The sequence below is a fragment of the Falco cherrug genome, chromosome 1 (assembly GCF_023634085.1).
Source record: "Falco cherrug isolate bFalChe1 chromosome 1, bFalChe1.pri, whole genome shotgun sequence".
In the NCBI taxonomy this organism is placed as follows: Eukaryota; Metazoa; Chordata; class Aves; order Falconiformes; family Falconidae; genus Falco; species Falco cherrug.
This window is the reverse complement of record NC_073697.1, coordinates 85797070-85816098: the sequence shown is the minus strand read 5'-3', so window position 1 is coordinate 85816098 and position 19029 is coordinate 85797070. Positions and strand designations below refer to the sequence as shown.

Below are 19029 nucleotides of genomic sequence, written 5' to 3'. Positions count from 1 at the left end.
CAGAAGTATTTTGACAGATACTGAACTGACAAATTTCCTTTTGAAAAAAAATACACCAACAAAAAACAAAAAGGTTTTGTTTGTTACTCTGCTGATGAGGCTGCGTGGATTTGGGCTCATACCTTGCTTTACATTCCTTTCAAAGGCAGGGAGGGAAAAGCACCCCTACTATTAAAAAATCAGAAAGATTAATTTCCTAATGCCAGGAGAAATGGGCAGAGTCGCATGGAGTGGTGTGTCCTGCTGTCATGGTGCCTCACCTCTCAGCCTGTTTCTCCCTTCCTGAGGGAAGAAGTGCTAATTTAGTGAGTCAGGCACTTCCATGTGAATTCGCTTTAAGGTCATAACTTTACAGGAACAGTAGTTTTAAATGGAGTCACAGACATACCTCATTATTTTATTAGAAATCCCCTAATCTATGACCAAAAAGCACAGTTTTGTCACTTAAGCTAGTTCTTATCATTGCCGCTAATACCTGACAAGAAGCATGTGTAAGCTCACACGAACTGAGGGCTAAAGGAGCAGCATCAGTGCTAGCTTTTGAGAAAATATTTAGAGCTGCTGAAATACGAAACTTTGACTTCATTTCCAGGTGTGCTTTTCTTTTGCTCTTTAGCTGTGGTGCCAACTCACCTCTCTGGTCTTTTCATCCCCTTCCCTTATCTGTGTCCTCTATTTAACTGAGGAGGTCTGAGTCCAGACTAGTCTGTGCAGCATCTTACCTCATATTGCTAATCAGTGATGTAAATAACAGACAGACATCCAACAGACTTAGACATCCAGTAATTACCACAATTAAAACAAATATTTGGTTCCTTAAGCAGCAAAAGCAAGAAAGTTGACTTTCTTGTGGGTTGAAATCCTAAAAGTGAATTCTTGGGCGGTCTCTGATAGCTCCAACAGGTCTCTTGTATTTGATCTTTCACTGAACCTCTTCTGTAGTAGGAACGTTTTAATGCCAATTCTTCCCAAATGTCGACTTTTGTGACACTTGCAGAAATGTAATTTTTTGAGACCTCGGACTGTCTGCCAAGCCCTGGTTGAAATTAGACACAATCCTCAAAATCTAATGAGCAGAGGTGAGGGGAAGGTATGAGAGAGGGAAGTAGACTGATAGACAGATGCAGAGAGCATGAGCCCACAAACTGCTTTTTCTTAGCAAACCAGGCTAAAAATCACATCGGTGATGGACAGGATTTTTACTCATGAAAATCAAGTTCTTAGCTTTTAAAGAAACCAGACTCAGATCTTCACACTGAATTTCTCTGCTTGCTCTGTTAATTGGCAATATGTTAACGCAAGCATTTTTCCTCTGCTTTCCTGTTACTTCAGTTAATAACAGTAGCAGCATGAAATTTCCCTGACACTGCACCAGTACTGCAGGAGAGCCTCCTTTATTTTTAGCTTCCTAAAATGGCAGACATGGGTCCCGCTAGCGTGTCTCATTGCCTTTCAGTAGTGACGAATAATTAAATTGAGGAGCAGAAAAATGATCCTGTGCCGCTCTTTGCTAGGCAGTGTGAAGCACGTATCAGATAACCTTCAGGGCCCAGGGGGCTCAGCATTGGCTTTCTCTGGAACCATTTGGTTCTGGAAAGTTCTTTCTGCTTTATGGGAAATGTGGGTCTGACCTGAAGTTTAAGCACAACTGAATAGTGCATCTGCTTTGTCCCCTTGAGGACTGATGAGTCCAAGCTGTAAGCTCAGACCTCAGTTTTCTGAAATTCAAATTCAGATTCGTACCTGTCTTTCCACTGAAAGATCATCTTCTGTATAAAGGCACCTTCTATCACTGTCTTCATTTCTCTCTTTACTGTGTAATTTAACATCTCATAATGCAGTCATAAGTACAAACCTGAGACACACCAGGGGATAGGAACACTCATTCCTTTATGGAATTTCTGCATAAAGTAAAGGAAAGCCTGAAGAAAAATTGAGTCTCTGAAAACTTGAATTTCTGTTTATGCTGCCTTGGTGGAAACCAGGGAAGCACTATTGCAGTCAGTGTCATTAGAAAGGTAAATTGTAGAAGTCTGATCCACAATTTCAAAAACATGGCCATTGTCTTTATATATGATCTGAATTCTAGATGTGTGTGATAGCTTTGAACATGCTCTGTAGGTAGATCAAAGTACTACGTTGCTACTAAATGCACCCCGCCTTTGTCAAACAAAGCCTGCTTTGTCTTGCAGTGATTTTATCTGGGCCTAAACCAGCCATAGGTCACAGTCAATTCATAAAAATACCAGCACACGACGCTGCCAGACTTGTTAACAGTGAATCAGGTATTATAGCAGTGCTGGTTTTTAAAGTGCCTGTAACAGTGGATCGTAGCTTTCCCGCTCCTGGAAGTCTGAGTCAATTTATCTTTATATCAACAATAAACCAGAAAGGGCAGAAATCAAAGCAAGCAGTGTTTTTATTACCACTTTTAAATAAAAGATTGTGCCAATATTTCCCTCTAACGTTACATCTTTATTTTATCAAATGTATTGACAATTGCTATTTGTCCTCATTTCTCCTTTCTTTTGCAAAACTGTCTCACACTTTGATTTACTTCCTCCAGAGAATATGGTACCTAATTACTTTTATTTTTCCCTGATAAATCCCTGATTAATTGTATGTTATAAGCTATCCATGCAACATTGTGTCTTCCATTTCTAAATAGACTTTATTTTATGACTTTCAAGAGTGAACGCTCTCCTCTCTAGAGCCAGAACCAAATCCAGGCTCAACATTTCCTGAAACAATAGCAAGGCACTTCAAAAGCGAGTATGATGCTCAGCACTGTGTACTGTGCTGAGCCTGTGTACTGTCCTCTGTGAGCAGGAGAGAATCAGATCTTTAGTTGTAGCACACTCTCTAATAGATATGCTGTAAATGTGTCTGCCGATTAGGAGGAATCTGCATAGTAACCTTCCTCATCCATTGTAGTTTCAAAACTGCCATCAGTTTTTGGCTTGAAACTTTTTGGTTTAGATGCTGGATTCTGGGCTGTATTTTTTGCTGTTTAAAATGTGTCCTGTGTTTGGTTTTGAACTGACTTGTCCTGCTGATAGGAAATTAAATCATGTGCATATTACTAGGCTGATGGAAGCAGGCACTGCAGCCTGGGATTGACAAGCAGCAAAGCACAGCGGTAGTGTATGTTGACATGAGATATGAAAATAAAGTGAAGGGAGGAAAAGCAGAGACACAAGTTCTATCTCAAACTAAATTTCCAAGCCAAACTCCCTGAGAGGTGTCAAAGATGTGCCTGTTTGTGTAGCACACAAACATAGTTCAAGAAAAATACACATATCTACAGATGTAAAATAGGCAGTCTGTCAGGAAAATGAGTATGTTTTGAAGCCAGCCATCAATATTGCTGTGTAATGATGCAAAAGAAAAGTATGTCACCTTAGAGAGCCTATAAGACGATATCACACTGAAAGGAAAATGGGGGAATCAAGGCTTTCTCTGGTTTCTGTCAAAACAGATATCCAAATTAATTCATTTTCAAGTGTGGGCCCTTGAAGATATCTGATAGAAGTACTTGAAGTCACGTGTCCCCAGTGGCAGCTGATCTACCACCTATTCCCAAGGAGAAATGCCTGATAGTAAGATCGAGAGGCAGCAGACAGAGAACCAGCACTGCTCTGACGGAACTGGGGACTTTTTTCAGATCATCTGAATCTCTCATGGCCAACAAAGATGGTGGACAGTGACTCTTGGGGCATGGAAGGGAGATCAGTGGACGTAGCCAGCAGGTCTGTAGGTGTTAATGTTGTCTCTTTATTGTAGTTGTGTTGCCAGAGGTGAACTTTGTGACTAATTTCACAGCGATGGAAAATTGAGATCCTCCTTTCAATCATGATGTGATTTTGAGTTCCAGCAGCTACTAGGTTCTGGGTTTGATGCTGTCATCACCCTCTGCTGTGTAAAATGGGTTGAACAACCGGGAGCTTTTCAGTCACACAAATGGCAAGGGTTGTATGTGACTTTGTTATTGAGAAAGCTGCCTGTGTGATTATGTTAGTTTAATCTAATAGCAGGCTGTTTAGGTAAATGAGCAGGGAGGTATATGAATGTCTGCAAATAATGTGGAGCATGATTGCAAAATGAAGCTGCAGGAGATGGGCTTGTCTGGCCCTTATCAAGAGCTCACCAAACACCCTTGGGCAGGGAGAAGAGTCTTGGACACAATCTGTCTGAGACAGAGCAGAGTCCCATGGGTGCCTGACTGAAACCTGGCCTGAAAGGAAGTGACTTGGCAGGCTTGACAATGTTGGATGTGGTACAGCCTTCGGTTAGTTTGGACTTTAATATCAGCACAATAGAGTCTAGAATAGTACAAGCCTGCATAGGACCTGAAGTTAGGTAGATAGGCTTCTTTAAGATTCTTTGTATTTAAAGATAATTTCTTCCTTATGGAGCTGAACCCTGTGGGATTTACTGTTGTAGCTGAGCTGGCCTGAGAATAGGCCAGTCAGGGATTTCTCATCCAGAATTGTGTCAGAAATCAAAGGGTTTAACAGTTAGAGATGTGCAGTCAGCTCTGTAGGTGCAAGAAAATGTCATTGCATCCGACAGCATCTTTTCAGCTGCAGGCTGTCGTGTCAGACCTTGGGTCAGAACTCCCTTCCTGCAACGGTCCACTGCTTCCCTTCCCTATCTCTGATTCACACAAGTAAACTCCTTGTTTTTCAAAAGATCTTTTCCTCATTTATGAAATGAAAGCCCTTTAACATGGCTTGGAGCAGCATGTTCCTGAATCTAATTAAACAACCCCAAAGTTTTAGCTCTTGCACCTTTGAGCTTTTCAAGGAGAAGCCCCTTTCCCTTTTTCTAGAATGGTTCTGTTATTGTTTCAATGATCACTTTCCCCAGGAGTTTTCACCTCTGTTGCCCTGGAAAAATTAAAGAAAATCTAATATATTGATACAGGTGATCCATTTCACCTAAGCCAGTGACACTCTGACCGTGACAGTACCAGAGAATTCATTGCTGCAGGAGGCCATTGAATCCAGTATTAGTGGCTGGGCTTTTAAAGGGCACTGGGTAGTTTTAAGCCCTATGTCTACCTGTCTGAGTTAAGATAATGAGGGTAATCTAATATTGTGCTTCAGGGCTTTAGTTACCTGCCTATGGGGTTCAGAAAGGAACTCTGCTTCCAGGGACCGTGCAGAGTTTAATTGGCCAAGTGCTTTATGGTTTGTGTTTCGTTTCCTCTGAAGCCTCAGGTATTGGCTACTACCAGAGGCCAGGTACCAAAGTGGTGATGCTTAGATTTTGTCTTCTTTTAATATCAGCGGGCTGCTGGGCAGCTACACCAACATTTCAGCTTCCCCCCTCCCAACTACAGATTTATGCCATCACCAGAGGAGTTTTCTGGCTTTCCTCCAAAGCCCTGAAGAGGAAAATCCATTTTATATGTTTCACCAGCACAAAACACAAGTCATCTGGGATTTTATAACTTCTAGAAGAATCTTGGCATCTGTTATTTATTTAAAGGAAACAAACTGATCTCTCTCTGTGAATGATCTTTTTGATCATTAAAATGAAAATAATAAAAAATATTAACAGAATAAGTCATGTATAATTTAAAATTATTCATATGGGATAGGTTCTCTTTTTTTCATAACTCAAATTTTAAGTTTAAAAATATACCACATAGATCTCCCTTGCTTAAGGATCCCTGCTCTTTAGGAAATTGATTTTATTTTTTTTTTAATACCAAGGGTCTGACAAAACTCTGCTATCTCTCATTATCTATAGACTTGGGATCAGTGTCTTACCTCACAAATGAAGTTTTATCTTCATCTCCAGTGGTCTGTGTAGCTCCTATTTCTTGGTCCTTCCATTCGTCAATCTGTTTATCTCCTCCTGAATTATCTGTCGTAATTAGAATACATTTTCTCATCTCAAGGGGAAACCGGCTCCAAATGAGTATTCTATAAAAGCAATTACTTTTGATATTAGATATCTGTACATAAAACCACAATATTTCTTCCAATTAAAAAGCACTAATGAAATTTGTGTCTAGAGAGGGAGTAGCCTACGCAATGCTAGTGTTTCTGCCGAGCCAATGAACAAAAGCAGAGGCCTGGGGGCTGATGAAGCCAGCAGCGGCCTGTGTGCCACACCTGAACAGCAGCTCAGGGGAAGAGAATGGCTGTGCAGGGACCAATGTTCCTTTCTTACCCCAGCAGGCCTAGTGGCTGCATTGATGGACTTGATCATTCTCCACATTGCGCCAAAATGACTAACACAGCTTTACCTACTATGCTTGTCTCCTATGCCAGGCCCTCCATTACACATTTTTCTTTGTATTTCCTCAGATATTCCTCTCCTCTTCCTCAAAGTCCTAAGTCATGCACTAGGAATCTTGCATTTGGTGTGGAGCAGCTTTACCAGAGATCTCCATGGAGTCATTCCCTCTATAGACAGAGGAGGAGTTGTGCTGAGCCTTCTCAGCAGGAAACCTGGCTTACATATATCAGAACTGCCATCTTTCATCATCTCAAAATAACCTGAATGACTAGGGAGCTTTTATTACAAGCTTTTCTGCAAAAGGAAGCATTTCAGAAATATCTTGATCAGGTTATTTTGGAGAAGACTATAAATCCTGTCCCTAGGTTACATCCCCATAGGAATTCTCTCCTTCTCATCCCCAAGACACCATCTGCATACGGGGGGCACACTGGGATAGAATCTGTTCAGTGGGGTAGAAAAGAAGGTCCTCCAGTGGGCTATGAAACAGCTTGTTTTCCTGCTGTTATGGCAAGGATGAAATCCATAGCACGCTGTTGCATACAACCTCTGCCTCTCCTACTGACCCGTGTTGTTTTCTTGGCTTCTTCCCTGATCACCTTTCTGCATCTGTTTCTTGTCTTCAACACTGATAGCAAGCTCTTTGAGGTAGGCACCGTCTTTCTGGACTTGTGTAGCATCTGCTACAATGGTGTCCTGAAACCTGTGAAAACACTAGGAAAAAAAATTGTTCTGGCCTAATCCTGTCCTGGTAAGGCTTAATATAAAGAGTTTAAGCATTAATAAATCAATACAGTAGGGGAAGAGTATGTAGGATGGAATAAGGGTCAACTTCCAGCCCAGATGCTGATAAAAGTCCTGAGCATTTCTACGGCATTTTACATCTAATGTGCGTTGAGCACTTGACAGATATTCATAGGCTGTGGCTCAGAGTGCTGTCTGCAACCAGGGAATGTCCCTGTTTTAAAGAAGATGAAGAAACATAGGGCAAAGCACGTATCAGTCCTCTTTCCAGATAATTTGTCCTAATTACATAATTTCCAAGGCTCCTGATTCTGCACTCTCTCTGCCTGACTAGCTTCTTGGGGCAGAAAAGGAACAGCCCTCCTGCAGGGAGATCTGCCAAATCACTTCACCCCTTCACCATCACTCAGCAGCCTTCTCACAGATAGGTGTCTTACAGGATTGTCAGTCAGCTGTGGATGAAGGTTGAGAAATACTATCGCAGGCTTTCACTTGAACAGACAGAAGGGTCTGGAGATGAGATCAAGGTACAAAACCACTGCACCTCCTAGTTTCTAGAGCCAAAAAGTTGCATATTGAGTGTTTCAGCTTTACAAGTTACTGTATTTTTACCTTTTCTAACCTTCAGCTGCACGGTGCTGTTTGTCTTCTTACTTATCTTCAGAGGTACTTGGGACTGATACTGGATGCTAGGGGACATAAATCTTTCAAGCAAAGATGAAGCAAACTTGATTACAACTATAAAAAATAGGACTTTATTTTGGATTTCAGATAAATGGAAGTGCTGGAGTAATTTAAATTGGATGGAGTTTTGGTTGTTGCTCTCTTCTGCAGAGTTGGAGCCTGTGCCCCTGTGGAGTATGATTTGGTGAATGTTTCTGTATGTAAAACTAAATCTCATCCACATACAGCATTCCTTCTAGCTCAGAAAGTAAGTACCTTTGATATGGACAAAATTCAGATCAGTTCTCTGGGTAGCAAATCTTACATATTATGTAGGCTTACTGCAGGGTTGTGATGGGAGAAGCTGCTTTGGGATATGGAAAGTTGGGATATGCAGAAATTAAGGGTCAGGTTCTGTTTAACATTTAGATTGAATCATGAGCTATACACTACTGACTCCTTACACTGTATACTACGGTTTGCAAAGTTGACTGAAGTAGTGTCAAATAGTGAAATAGTTTCAAATACGATTTTTTTCTGGATATTGTTGAACTTTGCACTTGCAACTGCAAAATGCTTCTACTTTCCCATGTTTAATTTTGGTGCACTGAGCTACTAATGCATTCAGCAAATTTATGCCTTTTGGACAGAATATTTTTTTTTATGTTCTCCAAGGCAATAATTGCAGTGAGCCACGCTTTAGCTGGGGCAATTTCATCGTTAACCATAGTTTGTGCAGTATTTAGAGGAGTCAAGAAAAGAGGCAGATACATGCTTTTGGCAAATTTTTGCATGGGATCCTTTGTAAAAATGAAGTATACAGCATGGGAGAGGGAGGAAAAAAGAAAGCACAGGCTGTGAAACTTGCCCAGTGTTTTGACAGTCAGGGTCGTATCATAGGATCAAGAAGAGAGAAATACTGTTCCAGATATGATGCCATATGATACTACCCCACACCCTTAGCTGCTGCTGGACTCACAGAGAATCACTGGACAGAAGATGCTTCAGCTTTTGCTGGAGTAGGCCTGTGTTAGAAACCAAGGCTGCTTTTTAATTCATAAATTAATCACAGCAGGACAAGAATTTGGGCAGTCACTAGCTTTGATTTCTGGCTCCACCACCATATCCTGTGCAATCCTGGGGAATTATTTAACCTTTCAGCAGGTCATTTTTGCCCAAAGGAGAGTAGGATGACTCCTTCCAGCCTCAAGGGGCATTTGGAGTCCAGCGTCACTGGTGTTTGTGCAGCACTGCAGTATTTCAGTGACGTTGCAGAAGAGCTCCAATACTGTATCTTTCTGTACAGTGGGGGCTGCTCTGTATTCAGTAGCCCAGTGAAAGGGCATCTGAACCAACACAAACTGGTGTAAAAACTTTATCCAGGTGTAGAGGAATGAAGGCAGAGGGTTGATCAGCACTGATAACATGCATCTGTGGCCTTGCCTCAGAGGCAGTGGGTTGATTGACATGGATGATGTGCAGGTGTAGCTCGTTCCTGCTAAGTGGTTAAATAGCCCTGAGGGGGGAGAGAGAGAGTGTGTGTGTGTGGGGGGGGGTTGGAGGTTGGAGGTCAGATGTCAGATGGAGGAGCAGCAGCAGCAGCAGCAGCTGCTGCTGCTGCTGCTGTTGTGTGGTCTGACCTCTGGAGGAAGGACAAACATGGACAGAAGAATCTGACCAATGGTAAAGCCTTGTTGCAGTCTGCTAGTTTGATTGTGCTGCAACATCCAGGAGCACCCAAGGTAGAAGGGTATTGTTTCTGAAAAAGATATCTTTTTCTAGTACTGAATCTCAAGCCCAAAATCTGCTTCTTTGGGAATGTAGTAAATAACTTGTGTTCTTTTTATCCAGGGATTTCAAAGCATTTTGTAAAAGTAGTTACTGCTACCGTTTTGTAGCCTCTCTGTGCCCCTTCTTTGTCAAACCTTCAGACTCATGTGGCTCGTCAGCTCAATTTCAAATTGAGACAAAGCTCATGGCATCTTTTCTCTCAGCTGTAACAGCTCTGCCCCATGAGGTCTTGCTTAGCCTTCTCAGGACATATCCTCTAGCACCCAGTCTGGGCCACGTACTAAACTGAACAGCTTATCGGAGCGTTCCTGGCCTGCTCTAGGTGTGTGTGAGAGGCAAAACACTGTTTATGTGAGTGAGCCTTTTTCTGATGTAAACATATTATTTTGGAAAACTTGTTCCTCTTAGTTACTTTTAGGGATCACTAACATGGAGCTATAAACAGCAGGACTACTGCTGAGCTGAGACCTTTTGTTTGGTGTTGAACAGTTTGCTCATATTGCTCTTTCTTCCTCCTCCAACCAGCTGCTTTTCTTGTGCATATGCTTTACCCTAACATGTACTGTTGACTCCTGAAGGAGGAAGACCAATTTTTTCCTCCGTGCCTACAGGTATGCTAGTCAGTGAGGCTGTAACCTTCATCTGAGGTTTCTAGTTGCAACAGAACAAGGTTACAAAAATAGTGTAATACAGTAATTCAAGATGGAGGCATTATTGCTGATTTATTAGATGCAACTAAATTAGTACCTGCTTCCGAAAGGGTGGTTTTGTATAGAACTAGCTTAAAAAAATTAAGTCTTGTTTTAGCGATGTTACTGAAGCTATTCTAGAGTCTATGAACCTTTTTCTGTTCTTTCAAAAGATGTAACTGGAATGCTAAAAGTCAGCTTTGTCAATCTATGCACGGTTGCTTTTGCCCCTCAATTTTTTTTTTTAACTTGGTTAAACTAGGATCTAAAGATTTTTATTGCCTTACAAGGTACAGGGATATTTTCAACTGAGAAATCAGAATTGGAAAAGGAAAGAAACAGCTGTGTTGCTGATAAGTTTTATGTTTCCTGTTTAAAAGAAAGGGAGATGTTTCAGGAGTCGCAGGTAAAACTGCTGGATGACTGTGCCTTTTTTTTTAGAAGGCAATTATTTGTTCTCTCCTTTTAAGGTGCTAGGAAGCAGAATACTTTTGTGTTGCTAGTTATTTAAGAGTGCAAATAGTCTAAGTGTAGAGAAAGCTCAGAAATTTGGCATTGCAGCCCTTCTCAACCTAAGACAGACAGGTCAGCAAGGACATTTCAGAGATTTTGCATCAGTTCGGTCAGTGCTTACCAAATCTGGTGGCATTGGTGGTGGAGCTGGCCTTGTGGTTCTGCCCAGCAACTCTTGGTACTGCCTGATGAAAGAGGGATGAGGTGTCACAGAGCAGAGTCACAGCTGCTGAAGTGCAGGTGGCCTTGCCAGACATGGCTGGAAGGCCAGAGAAAGGCTAAGAAGAGACCTGTGCTATTGTGAACGTGGATGTATAATTATTTTCAATTGCTTATTTTTATTTTTAATTGCCAAAAGGTTAATTGTGTCTGAGAACCTTGGCTGAACCTGCTTTACAGCTGTCTGTAATTGTGTTGCAAATTACACAAAAAAGGACAGTAAAATAATAACTGGTGTAGTTTGATCTTGCTTTTGCCATAGTTATCTCTTCAGTAATTTTCCCATTGTGACAGGGTTTATGGTAAAAAATAGGAGGTCTCTCCGAGAAAATTATGCATCCTGCAGAGTAATTAATCTGGTTAAGAAACTAGGACCAGTTCATTCTGCTCTCCATTCCCCCAGTAATTTTCTGTCTTACACAGAAATCTCTGCAGTGAGAGGAATAAATTTGAAATGAATGACAGACGCTAATTATTTGTGACCTCATTGTCATCTGCAGCGTTGAACTGGGTATGACCAATCCCAGCGTACAGGCTTGGATCTTTTTAGTCTAAAAATTTAAAAGAAAAGACAGTTTTAAAAATGGCAGCTTGCTGGGCATTACCGCTGTTGTTCCCTGTCTCCCCTCTCTTGCCCATCACTGTTTCGGAGCTAGCAGTATGATTTCAATCCTTTGCTCTGGCACGAGCTACAGGGTTACACTGTCAGCAGTGCTACTGTACCCTGCCCACAGTGGCTTCATGAGCCATGGAGGAATGGGTGAAATGGGTGCTAGTTAGAGCCACAGGTAAGTAACTCAAAAGTAAGAGGAGAATCGGGAAGTCTGCGACAAGCTTTAAAAGAAGAAGAAAACAAAAGTCCCCTTATCTGATCTGCCTTGGTTAAACCCCACGTATATACTGGAAGTTGAACCAGAAGCATTTCTCCATCTGTCCTTTTTAGGTTTTATGCTGCTCCCCATCACTGTAGGACCTAAACACGCAGCATATAAAATCAATAGCAATTGTCTCTCTGCTGAGCAGCACTATTTTGAGAAATGTATCCCTTTCCCTGTTGTTTCAGTAGGCGAGATCCATAGGAATGAATTTTCCTATGAGCTGTCCCTGAAGGCTCTCTGTTTCTTGCTGAGCAGAAAATGCCAAAGAACAAAAAACTTGTTCTTTACTGACTCTGTCTTTGGCAGCCCACCTATGCATCCTGCAGGAGCACTGCTGAAGTGTATTCTGCTCCTCCATGTCCTCCCAGGTATTGTTCCCATGTTCGGCATGCTGGAAGGCCTCTGATGAGATGCTTCTGCTCAATGGTCCCAGACTGTTGGGCACCCCTCAGATCAAGGCATGGAGGACGTGCTGGAAGTTGTGTCTTTTTCACCAGCAGCCTCTGCTTCAGTCAAACCTGGGGAGACACTGTCTCCCACTGCCTGCATCCTCATCCCATCTCTTCAGATCAACCTTTTTCTGAGATGCTGCTGCTGACTAGCACCCCTCTTTTGTTTTTTTTCTCAGAAGGCTGACCGATGCAGATAACTCTGTATTTGGAGGTTAGTGAGTTATGATCTTGACTTAGGTAGTCATGGAGCAGCACCCTCTGTTGACGATGTATTTGCTGAAATAACAGGTAGTCCTTTGAGATGAAAAATGCTGTGCAAATGTTTTCCTATGTGAGACATAGCCATATTGTGTCTATCTAACCAACCATGCACTGAAGAACATTGCCTGCAATTGCTGCATTTAACACAGACACACATATGTAAAATATACTGTATTCGTTGCTCCTAAGAACTTCTAGAGACTCTTCAGTGCTTTTCTTGAAGAATGAAGCAATGCGGTATCATTTAATTGCTGCTATATATTGGTCAATGTTACTGCATTGCTATAATTGTCAGTCAGACTAGGCTACAATTTGGGTAATGAATGGGGGGGAAAAAACCTCTCAGCAATATGTTCTGAAAGCAAGTCAAACATATGATGACTCTGCTCTAGAACAAGATTAGATTAGCAGCTTGATGAGCTAGAATTCCAGATGTAGGAAAAAGGTATATGAAATAATCATCATTATGCATGGTTTGGAAGGCTATCTAACCAATTCTCCCATAAGAAAAATAGCAAAATACTTGATGCTTCCTGGGGGTTGAAAGTTTCATTCCACTCTTACTTGTGCCATAAAGATGCAAGTGTTTTGTTCTGTAAACTGCAAGAGCATGTTGTATAAAGAATAAAGTTTTCAACTACTGGAATTAAATTGTTGCTGAAAGTCAAATGAGTACGCCACGTCTTGGAGACCCTTTCATCAAAGCAGGTCAGTTAACTTTAATGAAGTCGTCTTCAGTTTTCTTTGATGTAACATCAGAACCCAAGCCAGATGATTCCAAATGATCAGCAAAAGAATTTCCACATTGCAGTTGTTCAAGGACATGGGCTTTATGAAGGGTCTAGTTTTCTGGGTTCTTTAACTTCTAATATGCCTGATTCGACTTCCTTTTAAAAAGGCCTGCTCGTGGGGTTTTTTTGGTTGTGTTGTGTGTGTGTGTTTGTTTTGAGGGAACCACTGACTTTTCTCTGAAACTCAACCCCCTTTTAAGGTACTATATATTGGGCAAATAAAACGGAGACATACAGCATCGCTGTTTCCTATTAGTGTCTCTTAAGTCTAAGACTGTATCATGCAGGAAGATTAGACTGCTGTGTTTTTCCTTTTGGGTGGGGAGAGATTTAGATTCTCAGACGTGTAATTTCTGTAATTACTTGAGCAAGAGCTAGTTGTCAGGCCAGGGATGGCAACATTAGGCCCTTCTGTTCTAATTTTGCAAAGGAAGAGATATTTAATAATAAAGCTAGTCAAAGTGCAAAATAGCCTCTCATCCTAAACTAGAACAAAAGGGACAAATGTTAAATTTCCTTCAGAATGAAGCTCCTGAAAATATTTTCAGAAATACCTAATGTGCATTGAAGTGTTTTACTTAGTAAGATAAAATAATTTCTGTTGTTTGAAATCGCTAACTGCAGCACAATTCTTGAAGAGTTTTAGTTGTGTCAACAGAATCTTGACATTCTCGTTCTCCATTTTTCTTACAGAATATCATTTCATTAAAAATTTCAAATAGTCCTTAAATACCCCAAATATCATGATATCACACTTTTTGCTTACTCCTTTGCATTGACCCAGTTGGAGACATGATTATATCAGTCCCTAATTGTGAGCCTCCCTTGTGCTAGTTTCTCCCTGGCCCTGCAGAAGTGTAATACTGGCTGCAGGCTGATCATTTGATGCTAAGCCAGGGGCTTTATGGTGATTGCTGCAAGCAAGAATGGAAGGTTCTTAGACATTTTTGAACCAGTTTTAGTGGAAGAAAGATTTGGTAAATTTCTACATAGGAATGTGAGCAATAAAGAGTGGTTTGTGATGTACAAAGTAAATCTGTTCGGTTTCTAGGGGCAAGAATACTGTTTTACAAGAGATTTGTTGGGCTAACGATAGTTATTCATAGTAGGAATTCTTGGTGTGTTTGTACATTAATAGCAAACTGCAGGCTTTGTAACATTTGTAATAATTAAGATAAAACCGGTCAGGACTGCACTATAGAATGACAGCTGGTGTCGTAAGTCCTATCCAGGCTCACCATGCTCAGTTGTGTCTCTTAGGAAGCACCAGTGCTATGATTTGGATTTCTCTGCAAGTTAATTGCTACCAGTGTAAGTTAGCAGAAAATTTTGACTCATGAGCTAGCTCCTATTGACCAAAGTTTTGACAGCAGACACACAACTATTTTACCCTTTGCCTGAAAATACAGCTGGGCAGAGGTTCGTGTGGCCAGCCTAAGGTCACATTATAGACTTACCCCTCTACTTCTACAGAAAGGAGGAACATGGCTGAGACAAACATGCAAAAACTTTCTAAATGCTTCTGCACATACCTGAAGACAGTTTCATGAATTCAAGAATAATATGAGTCATGAATAAAAACTATATAGGTATTTGAAATAATTATAATAATCTTAGGAAACCTTTAGCTTGCTTTTTTGCAGTTGTTGCATTAGGTCTCTAGGATTTAGTGGCTTGTGCTGGTAACTCCTTGTGATTTTTTTTTTTTTTTTTTTTTTTTTCCCAGAAAGGTGATGAGCAGGAATAGGTGGTCTGCATCTTGCTGGGGCTCATCTCAGTCCAGCTGAACACATCACTTGCATTATCCTTGTACAGTTTGAGACAGGACATGAACACTTTCCTACTTGTATTCTGGGTTAGTCCATACATTTCTGAAGGAGGACATGTTTGGAAGACAATATAGCTGGCCTGGAAGGAAGAGTAGTCATTAAACAGTGGGAGGGCTCTGATTTGCATTACCAGGTGTTGGGGGATAAGTCACCAAAGGCGGTCCAAGATCCTAGTTTGGCCAGTGTGACTGAAGAGAGCTGTCTGCTGACACACTGTTCCTTTGCCTTGAGCATAACTTTAATTTTTCCTAGTATTTTGTTTCACTTACGGCTTTGAAGAAGTTCATTATTGATTAAGCATCAGTATCAATCCCAGTAGCTCAGTTCTTTGGTCTTTTCTCTCTGTGTCCCAATAATAGAATACCCTAGAAAAGGATGCTGTTGTGAAGCTTTGTATTTCTACTTTCAGCTCATGGGTGCATGGCCTGTGGGATTTCTGCTCATGCCTCTGTTCGATCTCCCTTGCTAGTGAGAACCTGGAGTTCACCTCCCACATGCACCTATAATGAGACCACGGCTGCATCAGCCCCTTGTTCTCCCTTCTTTTCAACAACTCACTAGGCTTGAATGCTTGGAGCTGTCTGAATTTTTCAAAAGCATGGCCATGCCAAGAATATTTTTCTGTAGGGCATCCTTTTTTTTTTCTTCTATGCTCCCCCCTCGTGCTAAGACTCATGATTCACTCAGAGACAGTTGAGCATGTCAGTGCATGATGATGAGGAATATGAAGGCATCAAAGGACACACAAAAAAGCAAGGTCCATCCTGACTTGTGATCACTGATTGCAATATGAGGTATGCATTTTTGTAGGCAATGTCTGAAATTCAGTACCAAAATCCCTGTTACTGCAGGTACTCAGTCCTTATTTTGTTCAGACTCTTTGTTAGTGTTGCATTTAACCTTAGCACAGGATTTTCTCATAAGAACTGCAGTAGAAAAGGGTAACTTTAATCTCTCAGACCACTCACGAACCACTCTCTCTCTCTCTTCTGTCCTATAATTAAGCAGAGATGATGATGGAGCTATAACCAGTGAGGACAGTGTTAGCAATAAGGTGCAAGAGACGTTCCTTCATGAGGACTGAACTGTCCCAGACCTTGCTGTGACTTGGAGAAACCGGTCCCAGCTCTGTACTGCCTTGTGTGTTTTACTAGCAAATGTAGACAGTGTCTTTCTGTCTTTAATTGTTTAGTTGAAATAATGATATTTTCCTCCTGAAAAAATCTTAATTTGAAAAATGTTGAGCAGGTCAAACTAATTGATTTTCTCTCATTGTAGATTATTTGGAGGCTATTTGCACATCTCTGTATGGTATCCCCAAGACTATTATAAATAACTTTTTCACTTGTAATAGCTTGTTGATAGAATGATCATTTCGGAAAGGAAAGCTTTGACATCAAATGCAGGACATTTGATGAGCTTATTTATGAGAATTCAGCACCAAGTTAAATGCTTGTTGCCATGGAAGAGGTTTTTGGTGATGTGATCATATGGGCATTTTTAGTGTCGGTTTAGCTTAGTTTTACATGTATTTCTGAGTTGACCAGTAATAGAGCAATGAATGGAACCTATAAATGCATTGTTGACTGGCTAATATCTTTACGCTAACCAAGTGGGGCTAATTGTTCTAGCTTAATGTCCAGACTTTCTGATCCTATAAGCTGTTTAGAGCAGAGTATCCTATAAAACATACATATTTTGTCAAAGCTCTGAAGGACAGAGGAAATCTGGAGTAATTTCCAGGGGGAAGATGATGTCAGTTCCCTAATAGTTTTTGCACATCTTGGTGGGAACAGGCTGGGCGCAAGGTGTGTGGGTGAGTCCAAATGACCCATCTTTTGAGTCACATGGTGAAATTGGATTTACCCTGTACTTCCAGCATGGGAACCAAACCTCAACCATTCATTCAAGAGCTGCAGGTGGGTTTAGAGCAACTGAGCAGATGCCTCTGCTCCAACAACTATTCCAGAACTGACATTAATATGGAGTTAAATTGGCAGCTCTACATGTGGTAGAAATTCAACGTATCTCTCTTAAAATGAATGAAGCTATAATGGGCTATACTGGAAAAAGGCCTGCCCTCCAGTTCTTGTGAGGAAAATATATCTTAATTATCTTAAGGATAATTAGGCCTTCTGGAATATTTGGAAACAAGATTCCTATTTCCAGAGATTTATAGAGGGAAAAGGAGAAATTGTGAAAGCTGCTAATTGATTCTTTATAGTTTGCTCATTAATAGTTAAGCACTGATGCTACAAGATGTGTTGATGTGGTTTGAAAAGCTGAGGATAATTTCCAGTGTCATGAGTCTTTCAGAGCTGAGCTTCATGGAAGTTCAGATCTTGTTGATCTAAAAATATCCTGTGGTCACAGAAGAGGTTAGATCAATTTCCTTTATATTAGTAATATGTTGGTTTTGGTGTTTTTTGTCTTTTTCATTTAGGTCTGGCAAAGCCCATGGGATTAGTTGAAGGTCCAGGAGGCCTGGGCCAGGGGGGAATGGCTGCTACCCTGAGAGATGATAGTCATGAATCGGAGACTAAGTATGAAGAATATGGTTACAATGCCCAACTCAGTGACAGGATATCACTGGACAGGTCCATCCCTGACTACAGACCAAAAAAGTAAGTTGAATTCCACATTATTATTAAGAATAAGTGACTGATTGTTTTTCTCTTGACCCATGGTGGCGTTCTTCTCTTCACATCCCTTCCTGGTTAAAGTATGACAGCAGTTAGTCATATATATAACCCTGGTTTAGTGAAAATTAAAAAGACCAAATGCAGTGCGTGAAGTGCCATGTTAAATGCATAGCTAATTCTGTCAGTAATGCATTAATATGCAATTCAAGGCCTTAGATAAAAAATAAAAAGCACCAGGATATTGATGCTTCTTTTGTTTCCTTCACTTAAAAAAAGCCAGGTAGTCCCAGCTCAGCCAACCATCAGAGTTCGGAGCCTTAGTCTGTGCTTCTTGTAGTCATATGCAATGGAAAGCAGGGTGGTGGCAAGAAACACTTTGTTGACACTGGTCACAAAAAACTCAAACATCAACTCAACTGCTTTTTCTTTAATTACATTTGATGTTCTTAACATAGTTTAGTTGGGGTTTACAGTGTGCTGAAACATGGACTAAGTGTTATCCACCGGGGTCCTATAATTGCAATAAGACTTTATTTTGGTTTTGGAATGTGCTTCTATTTTTATTCTAGTGGTATAGTCTTCACATGCCTGTGCTATGTTTGACGTTGCAATTATATGTTTAATGTTTGTACTGATTTATTATATTTTGTATTAAATGGCTTTCAAATCTTTCATATTTATGGAGTTATGTATCTTCCAGATGAGACATCCACACTGTCATCCTACAAATGACAATCAGTAATGTCTTAATGCAGAAGAGATCAGCAGCAATGCCTAGTTACTCTCAGGAGACAGCATTGAAAAGAATACTTAATTAATTTCTAATAATAATCTTCTGTTTTAAAAGACCCACCGGGGCTCAGAGGCAGAACTGAAAGTTAAATAAAAAAGTATCTTATTAAGTGGCGAGAAAAGTTTAACCAAGCAAAACATCTGTGCTCTATGAGCAGATTGCAATTGAATTAGGATTTTAGGCAGTTCAAGCTGCCAAAACCCAAATCCAGCAAAACAAAAATTCAGCTTAACTACAAATTTCATTAGCTGTGTTACGCATTAATCTAATCTCAGAAGTATTGACTCAGCAGTTGTATAGCAAGTGTCTGACAAAACAAAAGAAAACCTAGATAAGGGAAATGGCAAAGAGAAAAATTTCTGCTGCTTTGATATCACATTTGATGCAAGTAGACTGACCTGTCCAATGGTCTCACCTCTCCATCTCTCTTGATGTGTCATAAAAATCCATCATGGAATTATTCTGGGGGAAAAATAGTCTTTAGTTATGCAAACATTTGAGTTGTGCATCAG

At 40.7% G+C, this 19029-nt stretch overlaps 1 protein-coding gene across 3 annotated transcripts in view; it reads left to right on the top strand.

Moving 5' to 3' along the window:
- The window catches only part of GALNT9 (polypeptide N-acetylgalactosaminyltransferase 9), a 274492-nt gene that overhangs the window by 127295 nt on the left and 128168 nt on the right, over positions 1–19029 (top strand). For 2 of the 3 annotated variants that reach the window (XM_055699769.1, XM_005445205.4), the window contains one exon: positions 17526–17706. In XM_055699769.1, the coding sequence (XP_055555744.1) occupies positions 17540–17706 (167 nt within the window). In that variant the 5' untranslated portion in view covers positions 17526–17539. Of the gene's footprint in view, positions 1–17525; positions 17707–19029 lie in introns of those variants that run through there. The other variant, XM_027814008.2, reaches the window with a different exon arrangement.